Raw genomic sequence first — 21,014 nt, 5'->3', positions numbered from 1 at the left:
CAGAGTTAAACACAAAGGGATACATTTCTGTAGGGGTTGTCCTGTTCATTCCACCTTAACTTTGGTGAAGAGTTGAGGAAATCCTGGAAAAAATCTATCGGGTCAACCCACATGTCTGGGGAAAATGTGGTCAGGCATTCTATCAGAAAACCACACTGGGGCTGTGTACTGGTCAGCTGAGTGCACAGCCTGTTATGACCACAATGGCTGCCTGTAGCTCCAGCAGTATCACGTATATTTGTTGCTAGGGGCTCTGCTGCCTCGGGAGGTGATAATGAAAACTGATTCTTCACGTATATCTACATTGCTGCTGCCAAACTTGCAGCTGCTGTCACCAATAATGCTCTACAGTAAATGGAGCATAAGGTACACCACTGCTTTCATATTCTATGTATGTGATTTCCAGCAGAAGTCTGCCGTGGAAAGTCACCTCAGCTGTTAAGACTGGGCTAAATATCTCACCCAGGAGAGCAATGTGGCTTCTTTTTGCTGGCTGAGAACATCTTTCCCAACTATCAAGGGAGATCCAAGGACAGTATTGAAGTTGCAATTCAATACTGGTGGGAGAGTGCGATGGACCTCATTAATTAAAGCAGCTGATTGCTGAGTAGTTGCTGGGTGTGTTTTGCTAAGTTTTAGATATTATTTCTGCTCTATAATTCTGAGTCCATTAACTAGAGGCATGGCAGGGCAGCTCAGTCCTGTGGCATGTGGGAAGTCCTGGACGCTTCATGCAGCCTGGACGACCACGTGTACAGGAGGTGTCTCCAGCTGCAGCTGCTCGAGCTCCACGTTTCGGAACTTGAGCGGCAGCTGGAGTCACTGTGGTGCATCCGCAAGACTGAGAATTTCGTGGTTCGCACGTTTCAGGAGGTGGTCATACCACAGCTTAAGAATCTACAGGCAGAGAAGAAGTGGCTGACCACCAGACAGAAGAGGAGTACTAGGCAGATAGTGCAGGAGACCCCGAGTCGATCTCGCTCTCCAACCAGTATTCTGTTCTGAGTGCTGGTGAGGGCGATGGTGCCTCTGGGGAGTACCGCCAGAGCCAAGTCCAAGGCACCACGGGTGGATCAGCTGCACGGGGGGGAGGAAGAAGAATGGAAGAGCAATAGTGGTCGGGGATTCAATAGTCAGGAGAGCAGACAGGCGTTTCTACGGCCGCAGACTTGACTCAAGAATGGTATGTTGCTTCCCTGCTGCCAGGGTCAAGCATGTCACCGAGCAGCTGCAGGACATTCTATGGGGAGATTGACCGAGTAATTACAGGTCAGTCAGTCAAACTTCGGTGATGGGAAAACTATTGGAAAAAATCCTGAGGGACAGGATAAATCATTTGGAAAGACATGGATTAATCAAGGACAGTAAGCATGGATTTGTCAAGGGAAGGTCATTTCTGACTAACTTGATTGAATTTTTCGCAGAGGTAACCAGGAAGGTCAATGAGGGCAGTGCGTATGATGTAGTGTATATTGATTTTAACAAAGCTTTTGATAAGGTCCCACTTGGTAGACTAGTCACGAAAGTAATAGCCCATAGGATCCAGGGCAAAGTGGTAAGTGTCATATATGTAAACTTGTATATACCTTGTAAAGCCACCAGAGGGCTCAACCCCTGGAGTCCTTGGGAGCACAGGTACTTAAGGAGGCCTCACAGGCTGGAAAGGCACTCTGGAGACCTGCAATAAAAGACTAAGGTCACACTTTACTTTGAGCTCACAGTATCCAGTCAGACTCTTTATTCATACAAAACAACTGGTGACGAGATACAGATGACGAACCCAATGATGCAGAGAACAGTGGGTATCCTGGAGAAATTCTTGGAGGGAGATGATTAGGAAACCTTCATGGAGCGATTCGACCAATACTTTGTGGCCAACGAGCTGGAAGAAGAAGTGAACACTGCCAAACGAAGGGCGATTCTCCTCACCGTCTGCGGGGCACCAATGTATGGCCCCATGAAAAATCTGCTTGCTCCAGCGAAACCCACAGAGAAATCGTACGATGATTTGTGCACACTGGTCCGGGAGCATCTGAACCCGAGGAAAGCATTCTGATGGCGAGGTACCGGTTCTACACCTACAAAAGGTCTGAAGGCCAGGAAGTGGCGAGTTATGTCGCTGAGCTAAGACGCCTTGCAAGACATTGCGAATTTGAAGGACATTTGGAGCACATGCTCAGAGACTTTTTCGTACTTGGCATTGGCCATGAAGTGATACTTCGCAAACTTTTGACTGTAGAGACCTTGAGTAAGGCCATAGCGATAGCCCAGGTATTCATTGCCACCAGTGACAATACTAAGCAAATCTCAGCACACGAGTGCTGCGAACAAAGTGATGTTGATTTCAAATCGCAACGTACAGGGCAGGCCCCACATGCCTGCAGCTGCACGTCCGCAGATGTCTCAGAGTCCACCATCAAGGGTGATGAATGCAAGGCCATTAACACCTTGTTGGCGCTACGGGGGTGATCATCGTTTCCATTCATGCTGCTTCAAAGGGTACATTTGTAAGGGCTGTGGAACAATGGGACACCTCCAACGCATGTGCAGGCGAGCTGCAAACCCTGTTAATCCTGCAAACCACCATGTTGCAGAGGAGGACAGATCCACGACAAACCAGAGCCTCAGACCAAGGAGGCAGAGGTATATGGGGTGCACACATTTACCACAAAGTGTCCCCCGATAATGCTGAAGGTTGAATTAAATGGACTCCCAGTGTCAATGGAGCTGGACACAGGCGCGAGCCAGTTCATTATGAACAAAAAGACTTTCGAAAAATTGTGCTGCAGCAAGGCCTCAAGGCCAGTCCCGACTCCCATTCACACAAAACTGAGAACTTACACAAAGGAACTGATTCCCGTAATCGGCAGTGCTACTGTAAAGGTCTGCTACGATGGAGCGGTGCACAAGCTACCACTCTGGGTGGCACCGGGCGATGGTCCCACACTGCTCAGCAGGAGCTGGCTGGGAAAGATACGCTGGAACTGGGACAACGTCCGAGCGCTCTCATCCACTGACAACACTTCGTGTGCCCAGGTCTTAAACAAGTTCCCTTTGCTGTTCGAACCAGGCATCAGGAAGTTCCAAGGAGCAAAAGTGTAGATCCACCTAATTCCGGGGGCGTGACCTGTCTATCACAAGGCGAGAGCAGTACCGTACATGATGAGAGAAAGGGTAGAGATCGAGCTAAACCGGCTGCAAAGAGAGGGCATCATTTTGCCGATCGAATTCAATGAGTGGGCCAGTCCGATTGTTCCAGTCCTCAAGGGAGACGGCACTGTCAGAATCTGTGGGATTACAAAGTAACTATCAATCGTTTCTCTTGCAGGATCAATACCCACTACCAAAGACTGACGACCTTTTTGCTATGCTGGAGGGAGGAAAGACGTTCACGAAGCTGGACCTGACCTACATGACGCAGGAGCTGGAGGAATCATCGAAGGGCCTGACCTGCATCAACACGCACAAAGGTCTCTTTATTTATAACAGATGCCCGCTTGGAATTCGATCAGCCACGGCGATATTCCAGAGAGACATGGAAAGCTTACTGAAGTTGGTCCCGCGCACCGTGGTCTTCAAGGACGACATCTTGGTTACAGGTCGGGACACAGTCAAGCATCTGCAGAACCTGGAGGAGGTTCTTAGTCGACTCAACCGCGTGGGGCTCAGGTTAAAACGCTCGAAGTGTGTTTTCCTGGCATCTGAATTGGAGTTCCTGGGGAGAAGAATCACAGCGGTCGGCATCAGGCCCACCGATTCGAAAACGGAGGCAATCGAGAACGCACTAAGGCCACAAAACGTGACGGAGCTGCGGTCATTTCTAGAACTCCTGAACTACTTTGGTAACTTCTTACCGGGTCTCAGCACACTGTTCGAACCATTGCAGGCCTTACTGCATAAAAGAGACGATTGGGTATGGGGCAAAAGCCAAAAAGATGCCTTTGTAAAAGCTAGAAAATTGTTATGCTCAAACAAATTGCTTGTGTTGTATGATCCATTTAAGTGTTTGGTACTAGCATGTGATGTGTCGTCGTACGGCATCGGGTGTGTATTGCAATAAGCTAATGATTCGAGGAAATTGCAGCCAGTTGCCTATGCATCCAGAAGTCTGTCCAAGGCTGAGAGAGCCTACAGCATGATTGAAAAAGAAGCATTAACGTGTCTCTATGGGGTAAAGAAAATGCATCAATATCTGTTTGGGCTAAAATTTGAATTGGAAACTGACCATAGGCCACTTATATCCCTGTTTTCCGAGAGTAAGGGGATAAATACGAATGCATCGTCCCGCATCCAGAGATGGGCGCTCACGTTGTCCGTATACAACTACGCCATCCGCCACAGGCCAGGCACAGAAAACTGTGCCGATGCTCTCAGTCGGCTGCCGTTGCCCACCACGGGGATTATGGAAGCATTCGAGTGTGAGCAATCACCCATCACAGCCTGACAGATTAGAACGTGGACGAGCCAGGACCCCTTACTGTTCCTAGTAAAAAATTGTGTGTTTGATGGGAGCTGGTCCAGTGTCCCAGTGGAAATGCAGGAAGAGATAAAGCCGTACCAGCGGCACAAAGATGAAATGTCTATACAGGCAGACTGCCTTCTGTGGGGCAATCAGGTAGTGGTCCCCAAAAAGGGCAGAGACACTTTCATCAGTGACCTCCACAGTACCCACCCAGACATCGTAATGATGAAAGCGATAGCCAGATCCCACGTGTGGTGCCCCGGTATCGATGCGGACTTGCTTACACAGATGTAACACATGCTCGCAGTTAAGCAATGCACCCAGGGAGGCGCCACTAAGTTTATGGTCTTGGCCCTCCAAACCGTGATCCAGGGTCTATGTCTACTATGCAGGCCCGTTTTTGGGAAAAATGTTCCTTGTGGTTGTAGATGCATACTCCAAATGGATTGAATGTGAGATAATGTCGGCAAGCACGTCCGCTGCAACCAATGAAAGCCTGCGGGCCATGTTTGCCACGCACGGACTACCTGATGTCCTTGTGAGCGACAACGGGCCATGTTTTACCAGTGCTGAGTTCAAAGAGTTCATGATCCGTAACATGTTACATCTGCCCCGTTCAAACCAGTATCCAATGGTCAGGCAGAGAGAGCAGTGCAAACTAGCAAGCAGGGTTTGAAGAGGGTAACTGAAGACTCACTGCAGACTCACCTATCCCGAGTCCTGCTTAGCTACCGCACGAGACCCCACTCGCTCACTGGTATTCCACCTGCTGAACTGCTCATGAAAAGGGCACTTAAGACAAGGCTCTCGTTAGTTCACCCTGATCTACATGAACAGGTAGAGAGCAGGCGGCTTCAACAAAGTGCATATCATGATAGCGCAAATGTGCCACGCGAAATTGAAATCAATGATCCTGTATTTGTATTGAATTATGGACAAGGTCCCAAGTGGCTTCCCGGCACTATTGTGGCCAAAGTGAACAGGGTGTTTCGGGTCAAACTTTCAAATGGACTCATTCACCGGAAACACTTGGACCAAATCAAACTCAGATCCGCGGACTATCCTGATCAACTCACTTTGGACCCTACCTTCTTTGACCCCCCAACATACAATTCAGTGACAACCGACACCATGGTTGGCCACGAAGCAGAACCCATCACCCGCAGCAGCCCAGCAGGACTCACCACACCAGGCAGCCCAGCAAGGCCAGCTGCACAGCAGGCCAGCGAGGGCCCAACAAACGATTCACCAAAACCAGCATTTGCACCGAGACGATCAACCAGGGAAAGAAAGGCCCCAGATTGACTCACCTTGTAAATAGTTACACTGTTGACTTTGGGCGGGGGCGGGGAGTGTTGTCATATCTGTAAACTTGTATATACCTTGTACAGCCACCAGAGGGCTCATCCCCTGGAGTCCCAAGGGATCCCACAATCCCTTGGGAGCACAGGTACTTAAGGAGGCACTCTGGAGACCTGCAATAAAAGAATAAGGTCACACTTTACTTTGAGCTCACAGTATCCAGTCAGACTCTTTATTCACACATAACAGTAAGTTGGATCCAAAATTGGCAGGAAACAAAGGATAATGGTTGATGGGTGTTTTTGTGACTGGAAGGCTGTATCAAGTGGGGTTCCGCAGGGCTCAGTGCTGGATTCCTTGCCTTTTGTGGTATATATCAATGACTTGGACTTAAATGTTGTGGGTATGATTAAGAAGTTTGCAGCTGACACTAAAATAGGCTGTGTTGATAATGAAGAAGAAAGCTGTGAACTGCAGGCAGATATCAATGTATTGGTCAGGTGGGCAGATCAGTGGCAAATGGAATTCAATCCGGATAAGTGTGAGATACTGCTTTTGGGGAGGTCTAACAAGGCAAGAGAATACACATTAAATGGTACGACACTGAAAAGTGTAGTGCAACAAAGGGACCTTGGAGTGCAGGTCCACAGATCCCTGAAAGTAACAGGCCAGGTAGATAAGGTGGTTAAGAAGGCATATGGAACACTTGCCTATATTAGGCGAGACATGGAATACAAGAGCAAGAAGGTTATGCTTGAACTTTATAAAACACTGGTTAGGCCGCAGCTGGAGTACTGTGCGCAGTTCTGGTCACCACATTACAGGAAAGATGTGATTGCACTGGAAAGAGTACAGAGGAGATTTACAAGAATGTTGCCTGGACTGGAGAATTTTGACTATGAGGAAAGATTGGAGATGCTGGGTCTGTTTTCTTTGGAACAGGAGGCGGCTAAGGGAGACCTGATTGAGGTGTATAAAATAAGGGGCCTAGATACTGGATAAGAAGGACCTGTTTCCCTTGGCAGCGGGGTCAACAAATAGGGGGCATAGATTTAAAGGAATTGGGGGGGGGGGGCGGGTTTAGAGGAGATATGAGGGGAAATTTCTTCACCCAGTGGGTGTTGGGGTCTGGAACTCACTGCCTGAAAGGGTGCTAGAGGCAGGAACACTCACCACATTTAAAAGATACTTGGATGTGTACTTAAAGTGCCATAACCTACAGGGCTATGGACCAAGAACTGGAAAGTGGGATTAGGCTGGATAGCTCTTGGTCGGCCGGTGTGGTCACTGTTGTGTATGCAATAACTCAATAGAATGAATACTGTAAACTCCAAACAGGTACAAACCTGCCTCTACTTTATTTGGGCCCAAAGTGATTACATTACAAGATGGCTGGCCTTTTACACCTGAGCCGCGCACATATGCACACAGCCCAATGAGCTCCGACAGTGACGCCATCTGGTGGCTAGTAAACTCAAACATACATATATGACAATAACCCCCTTTAAGATATTAATGATGGTCTTTTTACAAATTGAGACAATCCGGTGCTTTCCGCTCCTGAGTTGAAGGCTTAGTTCAACTCCAGCCTTGGGCAAGCGTTCTGAGTCTGTTATGACTGTGGGCTGGGTAGCCAATCTGATGGGAGTGGCAATGACCATGTCAGGGATTGAAAGTCCAGATTCATTGATGACAGCGGAGTCCTCTGATGACTGAGGGTAGGATGGTTGGTCACTGATTGTGTCTTCCTCAGGCTGTTCCAGTTCATCTGTGTGTCGCAGCTTTATCTGATCGACATGTTTCCTGCATGTCTGTCCATTCTTGAGCTTAACGATAAACACTCTGTTAACCTCCTTGGCTGTAACAGTACCGGCGATCTATTTGGGACCTTGACCATAATTCAGTGCATACACAGGATCATTGATAGAAATGTCACGTGACACAGTAGTGCGATCATGATACCTGTTAAGTCTTGGATAAAGAGTCAGACTAGATACTGCAAGCTCAAACTAAGTGTGACCATAGTCCTTTATTACAGATCTCAGAGTGCCTCTCCAGCCTGTGAGGCCTCCTGATATACAGGTGCTCCCAAGGGATTGTGGGATCCCTTGGGACTCCAGGAGATAAGCCCTCTGGTGGTTAGACATGGTAATTACAGGTTTACGTACATAACAATACTCTTGCTGACTTTGACGTCTGTATTCGACATGATTATTCAAGTCAGGGTGGACAAGAGAGAGCCTGGACTTGAGACTTCTCTTCATCAATAGTTCAGCAGGGGAGACAACGGCAAGCGTATGGGGTCTTGTCCTGTAACTAAGCAATATGCGTGACAAGCGAGTTTGCAGTGAACCTTGAATTACACGTTTCACACTCTGCTTGATGGTTTGGACCGCATGCTCTGCTTGTTTATTGGATGTGGGTTTGAATGCTGCTGACCTCACATGTTTGATACCATTGAGTTTCATGAACTCTTGAAATTCCATACTGGTGAAGCAAAATCCGTTGTCGCTTACAACGATGTCAGGCAGACCATGCGTAGCAAACATGACACAAAGGCTCTCAATGGTAGCTGTGAATGTGCTGGATGACATGATTGTACACTCTATCCACTTGGAATAAGCATTCACCACAACTAAGAACACCTTTCCCAGGAAGAGACCTGCAAAGTCGATGTGGATCCTGGACCATGGTTTAGATATCCATGACCACAGACTCACCGGCGATTCCGCTGGTGCTTTACTTAACTGCATGCAAGTGTTACACTGATGCACATATGCTTCCAGATCAGAATCAATTCCAGGCCAACATACATGAGACCTGGCAATGGCTTTCATCATGACAATACTGAGATGTGTGCTATGCAGAATAATATACCTTTCTTAGGCATAACAACACAATTACCCCACATTAAACAAATGGACTGAATGGATAGTTCATCTTTGCAACGGTTGTAAGGTTTGGTCTCCTCCCACATTTGCTTGGGTATGGCAGATCAATCACCACTAAGGATACAATGTTTCACAACTGATAATATCGGGTCCTGGCTGATCCAGGTCTTAACTTGTTGGGCCATGACAGGGGTTCCTTCACTTTCAAAAACATCCATGACTAACAGTAGGTCTGCCGGTTGTGGCATTTCTACTTCCGGTGTGGGCAACATCAGATGGCTCAATGCATCGGCACAATTCTCAGTGCCAGGTCTGTGGCGAATGACATAATCATAGGCAGATAATGTCAGCGACCACCTCTGGATGCATTGGTATTGATACCTTTGTTTTCCAAAAACAATTAAATGAGTAGCTTGTGATCTGTTTCCAATTCAAACCGAAGACCAAACAGGTACTAATGCATCATTTTAACCCCATACACACAGGCTAGTGCTTCTTTCTCTATCATGCTGTCGGCTCTTTCCGCTTTAAATAAACTTTTTGAAGCATATGCAACAGGTTGTAATTTGCCCAACTCATTAGCGTGTTGGAGCACGCAACCAACTCCATAGGACGAAGCATCACAGGCCAATACTAGCCGCTTACATGGATCTTAATGTATCAGAAGCTTGTTAGAGAAAAGCAGATTAGTAGCTTTCTCGAAAGCTCTATCTTGAGATGCATCCCAAACCCAGTTGTCGCCTTTTCTTAGCAGCATGTGCAGTGGCTCTAATAAGGTGCTCAATCTTGGTAAGAAATTACCGAAGTAGTTGAGTAGACCAAGGAACGAACGCAGCTCCGTCACATTCTGAGGCTTGGGTGCATTTTTGATGGCCTTGGTTTTCAAGTACTGTCAAGAGCAATTTTTCTCCCCAGGAATTCGACTTCCGGTGCCATGAAGATGCACTTCGAGCGTTTCAGTCTGAGTCCCACTTTGTCCAGACGACGTAGAACCTTTTCCAGGTTGTTAAGATGTTCGGCGGAGTCATAACCTGTGACCAGTATGTCATCTTGGAACACGACGGTTCTGGGGACGGACTTCAGTAGACTCTCCATGTTCCTCTGAAATATGGCTGCAGCCGAGCAAATTCCAAAAGGGCACCTGTTGTCGATAAACAGTCCTTTATGAGTGTTAATGCGCGTAAGTTTCTTTGACGTGTCGACCAGCTCCTGTGTTATGTAGGCCAACGTCAAATCCAGTTTTGTGAACAACTTCCCCCCGACTAGCGTTGCAAACAGGTCATCAGCCTTTGGTAATGGGTATTGATCCTGTTTCGAAACTCAGTTGATCATAACCTTGTAGTCTCTGCAAATGCTGACAGCTCCATTACTTTTCAACACAGGAACAATGGGGCTGGCCCATTCATTAAATTTGGCCGATGATATGATCCCTTCATGCTGGAGTCTGTCCAGTTCGATTTCGACCTTCTCCAGCAGCATGTACGGAACTGCCCGAGCTTTATGATGGAAGAGGTCTTGCATCCGAGTCCACGTGGATCTGCACCTTGGCTCCCGTGAAATTGCCGATGCCTGGTTCAAACAGCGAGGGGGTCATGCTCAGCACTTGAGCACATGGAGTATCCTCCTCCGATGACAATGCTTTGATCTCGTTCCAATTCCATTTCATTTTTTCTAGCCAGTTCCTGCCAAACAGCATTGGATCATTTCCTGAAACAATCCATAATGGTAAAAAAACAAGCCTGAAGGCTCTGTGTCTCAATGCGAGGAGCATTCGTAATAAGGTGAATGAATTAACTGCGCAGATAGCTGTTAACGGATATGCTGTAATTGGGATTACAGAGACATGGCTCCAGAGTGATCAAGGCTGGGAACTCAACATCCAGGGGTATTCAATATTCAGGAAGAATAGACAGAAAGGAAAAAGAGGTGGGGTAGCGTTGCTGGTTAAAGAGGAGATTAATGCAATAGTAAGAAAGGACATTAGCTTGGATGATGTGGAATCTGTATGGGTAGAGCTGCGAAACACCAAAGGGCAGAAAACGCTAGTGGGAGTTGTGTACAGACCACCAAACAGTAGTAGTGATGTTGGGGAGGGCATCAAACAGGAAATTAGGGGTGCATGCAATAAAGGTGCAGCAGTTATTATGGGTGACTTTAATATGCATATAGATCGGGCTAACCAAACTGGAAGCAATACGGTGGAGGAGGATTTCCTGGAGTGCATAAGTGATGGTTTTCTAGACCAATATGTCGAGGAACCAACTAGGGGGGAGGCCATCTTAGACTGGGTGTTGTGTAATGAGAGAGGATTAATTAACAATCTCGTTGTGCGATGTCCCTTGGTTAAGAGTGACCATAATATGGTGGAATTCTATATTAGGATGGAGAATGAAACAGTTAATTCAGAGACCATGGTCCAGAACTTAAAGAAGGGTAACTTTGAAGGTATGAGGCGTGAATTGGCTTGGATAGATTGGCGAATGATACTTAAGGGGTTGACAGTGGATGGGCAATGGCAGACATTTAGAGACCGCAAGGATGGACTACAACAATTGTACATCCCTGTCTGGCGTAAAAATAAAAAAGGGAAGGTGGCTCAACCGTGGCTATCAAGGGAAATCAGGGATAGTATTAAAGCCAAGGAAGTGGCATACACATTGGCCAGAAATAGCAGCGAACCCGGGGACTGCAAGAAATTTAGAACTCAGCAGAGGAGGACAGAGGGTTTGATTAGGGCAGGGAACATAGTGTACGAGAGGAAGCTTGCAGGGAACATTAAAACGGACTGCAAAAGCTTCTATAGATATGTAAAGAGAAAAAGGTTAGTAAAGACAAACGTAGGTCCCCTGCAGTCAGAAATCAGGGGAAACCATAACGGGGAACAAAGAAATGGCAGACCAATTGAACAAGTACTTTGATTCGGTATTCACTAAGGAGGACACAAACAACCTTCCGGATATAAAACGGGTCAGAGGGTCTAGTAAGAAGGAGGAACTGAGGGAAATCCTTAATAGTCGGGAAATTGTGTTGGGGAAATTGATGGGATTGAAGGCCGATAAATCCCCAGGACCTGATGGTCTGCATTCCAGAGTACTTAAGGAAGTGGCCTTGGAAATAGCGGATACATTGACAGTCATTTTCCAACATTCCATAGACAGAGACGATTCACTAGGCTGATTCCAGAGATGAGGGGATTACCTTATGATGATAGATTGAGTAGACTGGGTCTTTACTCGTTGGAGTTTAGAAGGATGAAGGGGGATCTTATAGAAACATTTAAAATAATGAAAGGGATAGACAAGATAGAGGCAGAGAGGTTGTTTCCACTGGTCGGGGAGACTAGAACTAGGGGGCACAGCCTCAAAATACGGGGGAGCCAATTTAAAACAGAGTTGAGAAGGAATTTCTTCTCCCAGAGGGTTGTGAATCTGTGGAATTCTCTGCCCAAGAAAGCAGTTGAGGCTAGCTCATTGAATGTTTTCAAATCACAGATAGATTTTTAACCAATAAGGGAATTAAGGGTTACGGGGAGCAGGCGGGTAAGTGGAGCTGAGTCCACGGCCAGATCAGCCATGATCTTTTTGAATGGCGGAGCAGGCTCGAGGGGCTAGATGGCCTACTCCTGTTCCTAATTCTTATGTTCTTATGTTCAAAGTCTAACCGATTACACAATACAGGTGCAGCAACGAGAATCCGGAACCCTCGGGACTGAGGCCATTTCGGATTCCGGGCTTTCCCTGACTTTCGATCTGTTGTGTATGTATATGCTCTGTACACTCAATGTACAGTTACATAAGACCAATGAATGTATCTCTACACTGTATACAATATGCCTGTACCACCAGAGGGTGCAACAGGTGGAGACCTAGAGGTCACCTGCACACTGCAGATAACCAGGTATAAAAGGGAGCCCACCTTACTGTAACCTCATTCAGGAGCTGCAATAAATGGACTAAGATCACAACAGATCAAGTGCAATACCTTGCCTCGTGGAGTCATTACTAGAGTACCTGCAAACACCACAATTGGCGATGAGAATACGAATTCCACGCGAAAAATGGCTAACCTTGGCAACTTTCAACAATTCGCTGAGGGGGAAGATTGGAATATTTCATTGTGAACGACCTGACTGGAGACACACCGACCTCACTGGCTGATAAGCGCCGAGCCATCCTGCTCAGCAGTTGTGGGCCCACTGTTCATGGCCTTGTCGGGGACTTGCTAGCCCCAGAGAAGACGACAATGAAAACGTTCGCAGAGCTCGTAACCCTGATACAGGAACAGCATAAGCCAAAAGAGAGCATCCTAACAGCCAGACACCGATTCTACACACACCGGCGGCCCGAAGGCCAAGAAATTGCAAAATATGCTGCAGACCTGAGACGATTGGCTGCACCGTGTGATTTTGGCGACCACCTCACCGAAACACTGAGGGACATCTTTGTTATTGGAATCAGCTACAAAGGCCTCCTCCACAGGCTGCTCTCTGCGGACACCACCGTCACCCTGCAGAAAGCAATTAACATAAGCCAAGTGTTCATGGCCTCAGCCTGCAATTCCAGAAGGATGATGACTCAACCCCAGGACTCTAACCCGGCAAGTACAGTGAGCCGAATGGCACCTTTCGGAGGCAAGACTGTGACCCCCAAGTCCCGCAACCCTGAGTCCGCCGCAGGGCGCCAACTGGCCAGCCCCATGCCAGCGCTGTGGAGGAAATCACAGAGCCCACCAATGCAGATACAGAGACGATACTTGCAAGGGCTGTAACACTAAAGGCCATCTGCAGCGAACATGTAAAAGAAATTTTACTCACCGAGTTGCTGAAGTGTTGGCCAATCACCCGAGCTCCAGCGCTGATGAAGACGAAGAGAGAGTCCAGGAGGCAGCTCAGCCCCAGGAAGAGATGTACGGAGTGTTTACCTGCTCCACCGAGAGTTCCCCGTTGAAGATAGAAGTTGAAATCAACGGTGTTCCAGTCTCGATGGAGGTCGACACGGGGCGAGCCAATCGCTGATGAACCAGGCGGCCTTTGAGAAACTCTGGGACAACCTTATCGAACAACCAGGCAAAGCTACTCACTTACACAAACGACACCATTCCAGTTGTTGGCAGCATGGATGTCCAGGTGTCCTACGGCTAGATGCACAAGCTACCTTTGTGGATCGTTGCAGGTGATGGTCCAACGCTGCTAGGAAGAAGTTGGATGAAGCAAATCCAAATCTGTTGGAGCTAGGAAAGCCTCCAGGCCCCAGCGATCGACGTCCTAGGCGGCCCCAAATTTGGATCCATCGCAGCACCTGAAAATCCAACCGTCCAGCTCAACTGTGCGGTGGCGGCACAGACCGCACTACCCAACGGTGAGATGATCCAACCCGAACGGACAGAACACACCTTCCGGGCCGTGGCAGGACTCAGAAGGGAGAAGATCGACACAGAAGGTATTTCCACGGCTTCAGTGGCAGAACCTGGGGAGAGAAGGATCACTGCAGCCTACCTCGAGGAGAGTGAAACGATGGCGCCCGCACCACGAGGCAAAGTGCCTGAAATCAAGATGGCTGCGACCAGACCACGAGGGGTAGCGTTGAAGGAGAAACACGTGATGCCGAGCAGTGAACCGATTGGGGGTAAAGATTGCAAGGCCCTCTTAAAGGAGACCAGCAACCCAGAACAATTAAAGGGACAGTTCCACTTTTTGTACAGCGATGCCGGTGATACTAATGTGAGACATGTAATTAACAAATGCAAATATTTAACTGTACCGTTGAACTGCGATGCCGGTAGGATATGTGGAAAAGATGTAATTGATGAACACAAGTATCTAAATGTAGCATTGTACAGCGATGCTAGTAATATACAGGGAAAATATATAATTGAGCGTAAAGATGTAATTCACAAACATGAACTCGTACCTGAGAGCGATCGGTGCCAATGTATCATGAATGTAAATGATAGAATAATGTGTGATGCCGGGTTCTAGATGCACACCGACAAAACCAAGGGCAATCTTCTGTTTGAAGCACCCAGGGCCAATCATGTAGCCTGCGCCTCCGGGACCCAGTTGATGCCCCAGGGAGTGTGGCCACACACAGTGGGAGCTTACCCACTGCAGGGCCAGCGATCAGCGGACAGCACAGGCACCGCTACTGGCACACTGCCCCAGATCAGCCCTACCCCTCTGGCCACCAGGATCAGCACCAGGAGCAAGAGGCCAGCACACTCCAGCCCTCCCGATGGGACCTGGGATGACCAGGCTCCCACTATTGTTGAAGGGTAGCAGGGAGACCCTGCAGCCCTCAAAGGAGGTCAGGGAGGCCACACATTCTTGTGGCTCTGCCCACCACTAGGCAATGGCAAAGGCCCTCAGACACAGCCAAGGGAGCGATCTGAGCCCACCCAGCTGGCAGGGGGGCACAGCGCTGCCATCAGACAACCTGGACACAGTCCGGTTACTCTGAAACTAGCGTCCTCACCCACCTGTACCTACACCCCAGGGGCAAGTCTGTAATACCACGTATGTACCTTACCTGTAAAATGTACTTGTTCTACTACTGCTAAACCCAAACAGTCATGTAACTAATCCTATTTTTTTGTACATGCATGTAAATACAACTGTCGAGCCACACACATGGTCTATGTATGGGGGTGGAGGGGGGTAAATGGGGGTATGTAGCCATAGACACATGGATCACACCCAGAACCCACTCAAATCCCCACTTCAACCTCCAACCATCCACTGCTGACCATTTCCCAATGTTGTGGCAACAAGGACTTGGGGGTCCACAGGGAGAGAGCCATTCCCAAGCACAGACTAAGTGCAAGGGCTTTGTGCACTCAAGTCGAGGGCTAGAGCACCCAGTGCAAAGGCCAGTGGCACAAGACTTAGGGGGAAGTGATGTTGTGTATGTATATACCCTGTACACTTAATGTACAGTTACATAAAACCAATGAATGTATCTCTACACTGTATACAATTTGCCTGTACCACCAGAGGGTGCAACAGTTAGAGACCTAGAGGTCATCTGTACACCGCAGGTAACCAGGTATAAAAGGGAGCCCACCTTACTGTAACCTCATTCAGGAGCTGCAATAAATGGACTAAGATCACAACAGATCAAGTGCAATACCTTGCCTCGTGGAGTCATTACTAGAGTACCTGCAAACACCACACGATCGTCTTTCTGACATCACGAATCCGGAAACACCCGAGGCCAGGTTCGGGTATTTCAGGATTTCGGAATGTCAGAAAGTGGGGGGGTCCCCGCCGAGGAGCTGTTCAGGCCGGCCAGCTCTGTCGATGAGGTTGTCAGGCGGGACACCGTCGAGGAGGAGGTGTTTGGGCAGGCCCCGCCGAAGAGAAGGTGTTTGGGCAGGCCCCGCTGAAGAGAAGGTGTTTGGGCAGGCCCAGCCGAAGAGAAGGTGTTTGGGCAGGCCCAGCCAAAGAGGAGGTGTTTGGGCAGGCCCCGCCGAAGAGAAGGTGTTTGGGCAGGCCCCGCTGAAGAGAAGGTGTTTGGGCAGGCCCAGCCAAAGAGGAGGTGTTTGGGCAGGCCCCGCCGAAGAGAAGGTGTTTGGGCAGGCCCCGCTGAAGAGAAGGTGTTTGGGCAGGCCCAGCCAAAGAGAAGGTGTTTGGGCAGGCCCAGCCAAAGAGGAGGTGTTTGGGCAGGCCCCGCCGAAGAGAAGGTGTTTGGGCAGGCCCCGCTGAAGAGAAGGTGTTTGGGCAGGCCCCGCCGAAGAGAAGGTGTTTGGGCAGGCCCCGCCGAAGAGAAGGTGTTTGGGCAGGCCCCGCCAAAGAGAAGGTGTTTGGGCAGGCCCAGCCAAAGAGGAGGTGTTTGGGCAGGCCCAGCCAAAGAGAAGGTGTTTGGGAAGGCCCTGCCAAAGAGGAGGTGTTTGGGCAGGCCCCGCCGAAGAGGAGCTGTTCGGGCCGGCTGGCCCCGTCGCGGAGGAGGTGTTCGGGTGGGCCGGCAAGCAGGCCTGAGCTAAGGGCAGCGGCGGTGAGTGGGGCGAGGCGAGGCCCGAGGTCGGGCAGCGATGAGGCCCCGATATCTGCAGGGTCGGCAGGTCCGGATTCCGGAACATTTTACGGATTCTGGAACTCCAGATTTTCGACGCTGCACCTGTACTGACTGTTTGTCTTGGCTTTCAGATGTTTGGAGCTGCCTGTTATCAGTTATTTATGTTCATGCTGTTCAAGTAGCTTTAGCTGTTGTACCATGGAATGAATCCTTCAATTCTAACACCAATCTTTTTGGTCTCAAGTTATTTCTTCCAATCCATGATTTCTTACATTGTGGAAAGTCTGGCGCATAATTTATTTTTCTGTACTGTATTTCACATTGAATTCACCCACTCTAATTCACCATCCTTCTCAGTCCTTCCTCTGTTAAAATCTCAATCCTTTAATCTCATTGGTTAAAGAGATACACAGTTTGTCCAGTTGTTCACTCGATGCATTATTGTCCTTGCTGCGGCGCTATCAGCTCACACTTCCAGCAAATTTGTAGAATTTTTTTTAAGAACCTAAACATGCAATTGTAAGTCTAACCAATGGGGCATTTTCCTGCTCCAGCAAAATCTGGCCCATTAATTAGTGGAAGAAGCAGAAGAATAGGAAAGATGAGGGGATGTGTCATTTTATCCTTCTCCTATCTATTTATAAAGAAAATGTAAGTTAGCCCCTCTTCATCTAACCATGAGGAATGCTGTATTTGTGATCCACTAATTAGCATGGATATATCTGCTGTAAATTATTCATTGTTGTAATGCAATATTAAAAACTGTCTTTCATTTGCTCTAGACTGCTGGCTGTACTGTTGCAGCAAACCACTATGTGTGAGATAAATCATCAAGACAATGAGGTGAGTGAAAAAGAAGTGTTCTGTTTTTAACCTGTTTACTGTATTGTTCAAGTAAACCTTTGAGAACTAACAATGCTATACTGGACCATGTTAATGATGTTAGGGCCCTAATTTCTGCAGGAGTTCTCCAAATCTCCTACTGTAATTTAGGCAGGAGATCGTCAGAACCAATTGAGGAAGAGCCATTTACGCTGATCTCCCCCCTAAATCCATGCAGGAGATTAGGAGACCCATGCAGAAATTCAGAGCCTACATTTTTAGCGTCATAGTTTCCCATGTGTAACCTTTAATGAAAAAGTACATAAGAACGTAGGAAAGTACAGGACCAGAAAATACCATTTTGGTCCATCTAACAAGCCTCAGAGTTCAAAAACAGAATGCACTGTTCACTATCTCAATGTTCAATTGATTTGCTCACCAAATGTCTGGCCAGTTCCCTCTTAAAATGACTGATGTTATTATTGTGTTCCTAACACAGATGAGACAGCACGCAGGGAGGTTAAAGTAACAGTGACCTCAGTCTTTATTAAGACACTCCAGAGTGAGGAACAGGCCTTAGGGGCCTGCTTATGTACAGTTCTCCCAAGGGATGCTGGGATCCCTTGGGACTTCAGGGGATGCGCTCCCTGGTGGCGGAACATGGGAGTGCATGCTTTACAGATACACAACAGTTGTCAGCTTCTATCAGCTACCTGAGCATTAACTTCTGTCACCACCATATGTGTGAAACAATTCTGCATGATCTGTCCACTCACCTTACAGTTCCAATGTTTATTCTGCTTCTCTAGTCTCATCACTTTGCATTTATCAACATTGAAGTTCAATAGCTATTCTCAGCTCAATTTCCCAAACGATCTAGATCCCCCTGCACCTTATCAGCCTGTTCCTTACTGTATGCAACTAGACCTGCCAGATGTGAATAAACAGTGGAGCAATGGCAATAGAAAGCGGCAATAGTCTTTTCCATTTGTTTTTGTTATGTACTTAAGAGAAAAAGTAATCCGGTCCACACATGCTCATAGCCGTGGTTCAGTTGGTAGCACTCTCGCCGCTGAGTCAGAAGGTTTGTGGGATCAAGTCCCATTCTAGAACTTAAGCCCCAAAATCTAGGCTTATACTCCAGTGCTGTGCTGAGGGAGTGCTGCACTGTCGGAGGTGTGTTGTCTTTCAGATGAGATGTTAAACCGAGGCCCCATCTGCTCTCTCAGGCGGACGTAAACATAAGAACAAAAGAAATAAGTGCAGGAATAGTCCATACGGCCCCTCGAGCCTGCTCCACTATTTAATACGATCATGGCTGATCCGATCATGGACTCAGGTCCACTTCCCTGCCCACTCCCCATAACCCCTTATTCCCTTATCGGTTAAGGAACTGTCTATCTCCGTCTTAAATTTATTCAATGACCCAGCTTCCACAGCTCTCTGATGCAGCAAATTCCACAGATTTACAACCCTGAGAGAAGAAATTCCTCTTCAACTTAGTTTTAAATGGGCAGTCCCTTATTCTAAGATTATGCCCCCTAGTTCTAGTCTCCCCTATCAGTGGAAACATCCTCTCTGCATTCACCTTGTCAAGACTCCTCATAATCTTATACATTTCGATAAGATCGCCTCTCATTCTTCTGAATTCCAATGAGTAGAGGCCCAACCTACTCAACCTTTCCTCGCAAGTCAACCCCCTCATCTCCGGAATCAACCTAGTGAACCTTCTCTGATCTGCCTCCAAAGCAAGTGTATCCTTTCGTAAATATGGAAACCAAAACTGCACGCAGTATTCCAGGTGTGGCCTCACCAATACCCTGCATAACTGTAGCAAGACTTCCTTGCTTATACTCTATCCACTTTGCAATAAAGGCCAAAATTCCATTGGTCTTCCTGATCACTTGCTGTACCTGCATACTAACCTTTTGTGTTTCATGCACACGTACCCCCAGCTCCCGCTGTACTGCAGCACTTTGCAATTTTTCTCCATTTAAATAATAACTGGCTCTTTCATTTTTTCTGCCAAAGTGCATAACCTCACACTTACCAACATTATACTCCATCTGCCAAATTTTTTCCCACTCACTTAGCCTGTCTATGTCCTGTTGCAGATTTTTTATGTCCTCCACACACATTGCTTTTCCTCCCATCTTTGTATCGTCAGCAAACTTGGCTACGTTACTCTCGGTCCCTTCTTCCAAGGCATTAATATAGATTGTAAATAGTTGGGGTCCCAGGACTGATCCCTGCGGCACCCCACTAGTTACTGATTGCCAAACTGAGAATGAACCATTTATCCCGACTCTGTTTTCAGTTAGTTAGCTAATCCTCTCTCCATGCTAATATATTACCCCCAACCCCGTGAACTTTTATCTTGTGCAGTAACCTTTTATGTGGCACCTTGTCAAATGCCTGCTGGAAGTCCAAATGCACCACATCCACTGGTTCCCCTTTATCCACCCTGTTTGTTACATCCTCAAAGAATTCCAGCAAATTTGTCAAACATGACTTCCCTTTCATAAATCCATGCTGACTCTGCCTGACCAAATTTTGCTTATCCAAATGTCCTGCTACTGCTTCTTTAATAATGGACTGCAACATTTTTCCAACCACAGATGTTAGGCTAACTGGTCTATAGTTTACTGCATTTTGTCTGCCTCCTTTTTTAAATAGGGGCGTTACATTTACAGTTTTCCAATCTGCTGGGACCTCCCCAAAATCTAGGGAATTTTGGTAAATTACAACCAATGCATCCACTATCTCTGCCGTTACTTCTCTTGACCCGAGGATGCAAGCCATCAGGTCCAGGGGATTTATCCACCTTTAGTCCCATTATCTTACTGAGTACCACCTCCTTAGTGATTGTGATTGTGTTAAGTTCCTCCCCTCCATAGCCCCTTGATCATCCACTGTTGGGATATTGTTTGTGTCCTCTACCGTAAAGACTGATACAAAATATTTGTTCAGAGTTTCTGCCATCTCCATGTTCCCCATTACTAATTCCCCGGTCTCGTCCTCTAAGGGACCAACATGTACTTTAGCCACTCTAATCCTTTTTATATACCTTTAGAAACTTCTGCAATCTGTTTTTATATTTAGTGCTAGTTTACTTTCATAGTCTATCTTCCCTTTCTTAATCATTTTTTTAGTCATTCTTTGCTGGCTTTTGAAAGCTTTCCAATCTTCTGTCCTCCCACTAGTTTTGGCCACTTTTTATGCCCTTGTTTTTAATTGGATACCATCCTTTATTTCTTTATTTAGCCACGGATGGCTATCTTTTTTTTACACCCTTTCCTCCTCACTAGAATATATTTTTCTTGAAAGTTGTGAAATATCTCCTTAAATGTACGCCACTGTTCATCAACCGTCCTACACGTTACTCTATTTTCCCAGTCCACTTTAGCCAACTCTGTCCTCATACCTTTGTTGTCTCCTTTATTTAGAAACATAGAAAAATAGGTACAGGAGTAGGCTATTCGGCCTTTCGAGCCTGCACCACCATTCAATAAGATTAAGCTTAGTACG

General features: G+C 47.3%; 1 protein-coding gene and 1 pseudogene across 1 annotated transcript in view; one reads left to right on the top strand and one right to left on the bottom strand.

The window, feature by feature from the left end:
• Positions 1-21,014, bottom strand: part of LOC139240463 (putative nuclease HARBI1 pseudogene) — a 397,365-nt pseudogene that overhangs the window by 121,733 nt on the left and 254,618 nt on the right.
• Positions 1-21,014, top strand: part of ankrd55 (ankyrin repeat domain 55) — a 156,917-nt gene that overhangs the window by 78,577 nt on the left and 57,326 nt on the right. Inside the window, exon 5 of the mRNA XM_070868992.1 lies at positions 17,447-17,507. Within this exon, the coding sequence (XP_070725093.1) occupies positions 17,447-17,507 (61 nt within the window). The remainder of the gene's footprint in view (positions 1-17,446; positions 17,508-21,014) is intronic.

The sequence above is a fragment of the Pristiophorus japonicus genome, chromosome 2, assembly GCF_044704955.1.
Source record: "Pristiophorus japonicus isolate sPriJap1 chromosome 2, sPriJap1.hap1, whole genome shotgun sequence".
Classification (NCBI taxonomy): domain Eukaryota; kingdom Metazoa; phylum Chordata; class Chondrichthyes; family Pristiophoridae; genus Pristiophorus; species Pristiophorus japonicus.
The sequence above is the reverse complement of the archived record's forward strand: the minus strand, read 5'-3'. Positions and strand labels throughout refer to the sequence as shown.